Source organism: Lepisma saccharinum, unplaced genomic scaffold, assembly GCF_977018435.1.
Source record: "Lepisma saccharinum unplaced genomic scaffold, izLepSacc3.1 HAP1_SCAFFOLD_357, whole genome shotgun sequence".
Classification (NCBI taxonomy): Eukaryota; Metazoa; Arthropoda; class Insecta; order Zygentoma; family Lepismatidae; genus Lepisma; species Lepisma saccharinum.
Window position 1 is genome coordinate 34,870 of NW_028143073.1, and position 6,632 is coordinate 41,501.

General features: G+C 40.3%; 3 protein-coding genes across 3 annotated transcripts; all 3 read left to right on the plus strand.

Annotated features, from left to right (window-relative positions):
* Positions 1–1,827: 1,827 nt before the first annotated feature.
* Positions 1,828–4,338, plus strand: LOC145982713 (uncharacterized). Its single transcript, XM_083116078.1, has 2 exons — positions 1,828–2,173; positions 2,366–4,338. The coding sequence occupies exons 1-2, from the start codon at positions 1,828–1,830 to the stop codon at positions 4,336–4,338; spliced, it is 2,319 nt and encodes a 772-aa protein (XP_082972204.1).
* A 94-nt stretch (positions 4,339–4,432) lies between these two features.
* LOC145982714 (uncharacterized) lies at positions 4,433–4,771 on the plus strand. Its single transcript, XM_083116079.1, has one exon. It carries the CDS (start codon positions 4,433–4,435, stop codon positions 4,769–4,771), a length of 339 nt encoding a protein of 112 aa, XP_082972205.1.
* Positions 4,772–5,174: 403 nt separating this feature from the next.
* Positions 5,175–6,416, plus strand: LOC145982715 (uncharacterized). The gene has a single exon (XM_083116080.1). It carries the CDS (start codon positions 5,175–5,177, stop codon positions 6,414–6,416), a length of 1,242 nt encoding a protein of 413 aa, XP_082972206.1.
* Positions 6,417–6,632: the final 216 nt, after the last annotated feature.

The following is a 6,632-nucleotide window of genomic DNA, read 5'->3' on the forward strand; positions in this document are numbered from 1 at the left end:
GCTTTACAGCATCAATACATGTATTTAGGGCCTCCCCATGGCGCAGTGGTAGCGTCTTTGCCTTGTAATCAAGGGGTCCCGGGTTCGATACCCGGTGGAGGCACAAGTGGTTCGGATCCCACTTTAAACTGTAGGTCCAGTCCCGATTAGCCTTACTGTGCATAAAGTGGACTTAAAACACCAACTCAAACCAAACCAAATACATGTATTTTACTTCTTTTATGCTCCTATCTTAGAACCTAATAATCACTATTAAATGATTAGGAGAGTAATGTACTTTCAGCAAAAGTGCTTCTGATATCTACAAAATCCTTTCTATAAATTACTTATTTAGAGTGATTCAAATCAGTGATTTTCTTTCAAAAAGATCACCTGATTTAAATCAATCCACCCTGAAAATCAGTGACTTAAGTGTAACAGTTTCTTGCAGATAGAGATGTACTTCAGAATGCAATGTGTAGGTACACTTTTGTGTAGATGGGTTGGTCTGGATGCATGAGGAGTGTCCAGGTTAAACTGGAATGTTTGATTTTTCAGAATAAAGGAACATTTTGAATGTCCAGCAAAGGCGTAATTCTTAATGTAATCTTCCTCTACACAAATACGTTTATCGCAGCATAGCACTAGTGTTTACCAGTAGTGTAGAAATATTTCTCAGTATGTCAGACCATCATCAGGCTGCTTGCTAAACATCTTCATCACTGCTGAAATGCTGACCTAAGGAACTCCTTTCAGGGTGCAAACATGTGAAAATAGCTTAGAGCCAGATCAGGACTGTAAAGAACCAACTATGTTTGTTAGATATTATGTGAGTTGGCACCTGGCAATATTGTTTACTCTGTTTTCCGGGCAATAGCCTGTGCAGTATTTTGCTTCTTCTATGCTGTGTTATATTACTGTCATCCCGCGCAGAAAAAGTATGAAGATTGCCATGTTTTTTAGTGTGTTCTGTACATGTTCTTGAGAATATAGTCAAAAGGATATTAGCAGCGAGTCTTTTATTTCTCGATCCAACATTTATTGGCGACCGTGACAGGACCTGTCTTTTCTTTCTGTGTTGGACCGGAGAAGAAGTAAGTGCAAATATCGGAAAAATGTCAACGGACATTGATCGTCTCAAGAAAAGCCGTGCAGTGGCTAGGTCAACTTTTACACATGTTTCGGAGAAGATTGCAAATGAGTTAGCGATGCAAACTCCGGACAGGAATGTTATTCATGCAAATATCCAGTTGCTTGAAAATAAGGCAAGTGATCTGCATGCGGCTGACATAACTATTTTTGATTTGATGTTGGAATCGGGTGCTAGTGAAAATGAGTTAGGGAAAGAACAGTCAGTGTCGGATGATTATCAGTGTTTGTTCAACAAACAACGTATTGAAGTGTCGAATTTTTCGAAGTTGTCGGAAGGAAACTGCTGTCAAGGCGAGTCGTTTTCGGAAGTAAAGAATCGAAGATTCAAGTTACCTAAAATCGAACTGAAGAAGTTTGGAGGGGACTTGAAAGAGTGGTTACATTTTTGGGGACAATTCAAGAAGATCGATGAAGATGATACAATTCCTGCAGAGGACAAGTTTCAGTTTTGATACAAGCGACAATTGAAGGTTCTCGTGCGCGCCAGCTTGTGAACAGTTTTCCACCAACAAAAGAAAATTACCCGAAAGTTGTGCAGTCCATGAAATCACGTTTTGGTCGCGATGATATGCTCGTGGAAGTGTACGTGCGTGAACTGCTAAAATTGGTGTTACAAAAGGTGTTGAACCGTCAAGAAAAAATTGTTTGAGCACTTTGTATGACACACTGGAGTCCCAACTTCGAGCATTAGAATCGATGGGTGTTACCAGTGACAAATATGCAGCAATGCTGTTTCCATTGGTGGAGTCCAGTCTCCCAGAGGATTTGATGCGTGTGTGGCAGAGAAGAACATTGTCTGCTGCTGAGGAAAATACTGAGACAACACCGACCGGAAGACTGCAGTCCTTGATGTCATTCCTGCGAGCTGAAGTGGAAGGAGAAGAACGAATCAACCTTGCAGCAGCTGGGTTTGAATTGGATGGTGCAGCAGTGAAAGTTCGGAAGAAAAGGTGTTCTCCACCGCGTCAGCCTATTGTCCCCAGTGCGACAGATTTGTTGAGTGTCAGTGGTGGTAGGGAGAAAAGTTGTGTGTTCTGTGGTGGTAAGCACAGTTCATATGATTGCTTTAAAGCCCAGAAAATGTCTCTCTCTGAAAGACAGAAGGTTCTAAAAGATAAAAAGCATTGTTTTGCATGTTTAAAATTTGGTCATTTTTCAAAGAAGTGCAAGGCCAATTTGAAATGTATTGTTTGCAAGAAAAAGCATGTTGTATTGATGTGTCCTAATATTTCAGACAAAGATAATGATCCTGACCATTATTCTGAAGGCAAAGAATCAAATGTTGAGGTAAACAATACACTGATAAACCAACTTGAAAATCCGCATGTATTCATGCAGACATTGGTAGTAGATTTGAAAGGTAACTACAATAGGAGCAGGAATGTGAGAGTTCTTATTGACACAGGTTCACAAAAATCGTATATATGCAAATCTCTTGTAACAGGTATGGGTTATAACTCCATTGGCAAACAAAGTTTGATACATTCGCTATTTGGTGGTACCATGTCTAGTCCTTGTAATCATAATGTTTATAATGTTAAGGTATGTAGCATTGAGAGAGAATATTCGTGCACATTTGATGTTCTTGATCAAGATACAATATGTGGTGAGATTCCTTATGTAACACCAGGTGTTTGGTTAAATGAGCTGAACAAAAGTCAAATAAGGTTAACAGATACTGGTAAGATGAAAGGTCCAGTTGAAATTCTTATTGGTGCGGATGTTTGTGGTAAATTACTGACTGGCCATGTTGTGAAATTAAAGTGTGGTTTAGTGGCTGTGGAAACTCAGCTGGGATGGACACTTATGGGTAAAGTTCCAGGTGAAAACAGAAAATCAGATACAGCTTTGTTGGTATCGAATTTATATGTTGGTGAAGCCGTAGCTGATCTGTGGGAACTGGATACCATAGGAATCAAGGATCCCATTGCCAAGAAGTCTGCGGAAGAACACACACGGGCTGTCAAAGAACAATTTTTGCAGACACTGACATTCAATGCTGAAGGAAGATATGAAGTACAGTTACCATGGAAGGAAGATTGTTCGCCTCTCCCCACCAATAAAGATCTAGCAGAGAAACGACTTTGGTCAACTACACAGAAGTTGAAACAAGAACATCTGTTGCAGAGTTACGATGAAGTGCTACAAGAATGGTTGTCCGAGGGAGTCATTGAGGTGGTTCCAGAGGGTGAAACAGAGAATTTTGGCCATTACTTACCCCATCGACATGTAGTGAAAGAGAGCAGTAACACGACAAAAATTAGACCAGTGTTTGATGCTTCTGCTAAAGTAAAAGGACAACCGTCTTTGAACCAATGTTTAGAACCTGGACCCAACTTGATTGCTCTTATTGCTGATATTTTACTACATTTTCGGAAAGGAAAAATTGGAGTTATAGCAGATATTAAACGAGCTTTTTTACAAATTGCTGTACACCCTAAAGATAGAGACTACCTGAGATTTCTCTGGTGGCACGATATTAATACTGGAACGGTTCAAGAATTCAGACATACTCGTGTAGTGTTTGGTGTTATGAACAGTCCATTTCTGTTGGGTGCTGTTATTGAACATCATTTGGATCAAGCATTGCAGAGTTGTCATTTCGGGAAGGAAGACTTAGCTTATACAGAAGATACTATTTTAAAATTACGAGGTTCCTTTTATGTGGACAATTGTGCCACCAGTGTAGACAATCACAAAAATCTCCATAAATTTATAAGAGAATCGCGTGCAGTTATGGCTGAAGCAGGTTTTGACCTTAGAGGGTGGGAGTATTCAGTCCCTCAAATGGTTGATGAGGACATTAGCCCTACTTCAGTGTTAGGACTCAGTTGGAATCCTCAAGCCGATACATTTACAGTTAATTTTGACATTGAAGATGTTGAGCTCAAGACAGTTTCGAAATGTGTGATATCATCTGTAGCACACCGTATATTTGATCCTATAGGTTTTACTTGTCCCGTGACTCTTCTACCAAAATTGTTACTTCAGCAGACTTGGGCAGAGGGACTCGGATGGGATGAGCAAGTTAGTGAAGAAATAAGAACACAGTTTTTAAACTGGGTACGAGAATTGCCGATGTTGAAAGAGGTAAGGATACCCAGAAGTTTCATGGGCTGGGATTATGAATCCAATGAACTTAACTCTATGAGCATTCACGTGTTCTGTGATGGTGGCATATGCACCAGCAGTTTTCATGAGAGTTGACACAAGGAGAGGTGTTAGCGTACAATTGATTGAGGCAAAGGCACGAGTGGCTTCAAAGAATAGTACAATTCCTCGGCTAGAATTGCTTGCCGCAATGGTGGGAGCAAGGCTAGCAACCAGGATTCGAGAACATTTGAATTTAAAAGATAACTCCATTATCTTTTGGACTGATTCTTCTACGGTGCTGACTTGGATTCGACGAGAAGGAGTTTGGGGAGTATTTGTTGGGAACAGAGTTAAAGAAATTAGAAAACTGTCTGATCCCAGTGCATGGAAATATGTACCCAGTGAAATGAATCCAGCTGATTTTCCTTCAAGAGGTTGTGATGCAAGGCAGTTGTTGAGATCCTTATGGTGGGAGGGACCTCATTGGTTGAAAGGGGATCTGTGTGTGGCCACCGATGGAGTTTCTTATCAACAAGGAGGAAATTGACAGAGAAAGAAGGAACGTGCTACGTTCATCAACGATGCTTAGTATAAAAGCTCAAGATGCTGAGTCTAGATGGTATTACAGATATTTCTCTAACTATAACCAAGTGATTAGACTCATTGGATGGATCAAAAGATTTTTGTATAATAGTAGAAATTCGAAGAATCATAGATCTGGAGATCTTGGTGTTCGCGAACTTCAGGAAGCAGAAAATGCAGTATTAAGACTAATACAACAAGAAGCATTCTGAGGAAAGAATGACAAATCCCTTTCCTCTTTGTGCACATATGAGGGCAAGGACAAGATTATTCGTTTGAAAACCAAAATTATTGCCAGAGAAGATACTGAAAATTTCAGGCTTCCCATAGTTCTTCCAGCACAACATCCAGTCGTTAAATTGCTGATAATGTATTGGTACAAGAAAGCATGTCATGCAGGTGTAAACATATTACTAAGTATTTTAAGAGAGAACTTGTGGATCCTTCGTGGTAGAAGAGCTGTACGTTCAGTGCTCTCGAAATGTGTTACTTGCAGGAGACACGCAGCCAAACCAATCCAAGCTCTTCCAGCACCATTGCCAGCTGATCGAGTTAGAGATGCTAATGTATTTGAAGTAACAGGTGTGGACTTTGCAGGACCTGTTTATCTTAAAGATGGCAAAAAGGCATGGATATGCCTTTTTACATGTGCAGTATATAGAGCCATTCACTTTGAGTTAGTTACTTCTCTATCAACTGGGATTTTTATCCAGGCTTTTAGACGATTCGTGTCAAGGATAGGCAGACCCTCTGTAATCTACAGTGATAATGGTACCAATTTCAGAGGAACTGAGAATGCATTTATGACACTCGATTGGAAGAAAGTTGAAGAATATTCCACAGCTCAGCGAATCCAGTGGAAGTTCATTCCACCCAGTGCAGCCTGGTGGGGTGGTTTTTGGGAGAGATTGGTTTGTGTCCTGAAGGGTCTGTTGAAAAGAACACTCGGAAAATCAGTTTTGTACTACGAAGAAATGACAACAATCCTCTGTGACTGTGAAGCCATAATTAATTCACGCCCACTTACCTACATGTATGAAAGTGAGACAGAATTAGTTCCTCTAACACCTGCTATGTTCTTACAAGAAATCAGGGAGACGGGTGTACCTGATTGTGACCATGTAAATTCTTCAATGCTCAACAATCGTCTCCGTTACTGTCAGAAGTTGAGACAAGATATCAGGCATCGTTTCAGGAATGAGTATCTTGGACAGTTAACGCAAAAGGCCATAAACAGAGCATGTGGGTCTGTCAGGGTAGGAGATATTGTGTTGATTGGTTTTGACAATATGAAAATATATAATTGGCCATTGGGTTGTGTAACTGAGATTCTTCCAGGTAAGGATCAAGTGACAAGATTGGTACGTCTGAAAACTTGCCATGGTGAACTACTTCGTCCTGTACAGAGATTGTATCCATTGGAGGTGACTGCAGTGGAGGTTGAAGCAATGAAGAGTTCATTACCTAAACCACAAACCAAAAAGAAACATCAGAAAGACATTCTCCCTCCCACTGAAACCAAACCTTGTACCACACGTAGTGGGAGAGAGATAAAATTACCTAAGAAACTATTATTGTTTGATATGCCAACTCAGGTGGGAGGATGTTAGATATTATGTGAGTTGGCACCTAGCAATATTGTTTACTCTGTTTTCCGGGCAATAGCCTGTGCAGTATTTTGCTTCTTCTATGCTGTGTTATATTACTGTCATCCCGCGCAGAAAAAGTATGAAGATTGCCATGTTTTTTACTGTGTTCTGTACATGTTCTTGAGAATATAGTCAAAAGGATATTAGCAGCGAGTCTTTTATTTCTCGATCCAACAA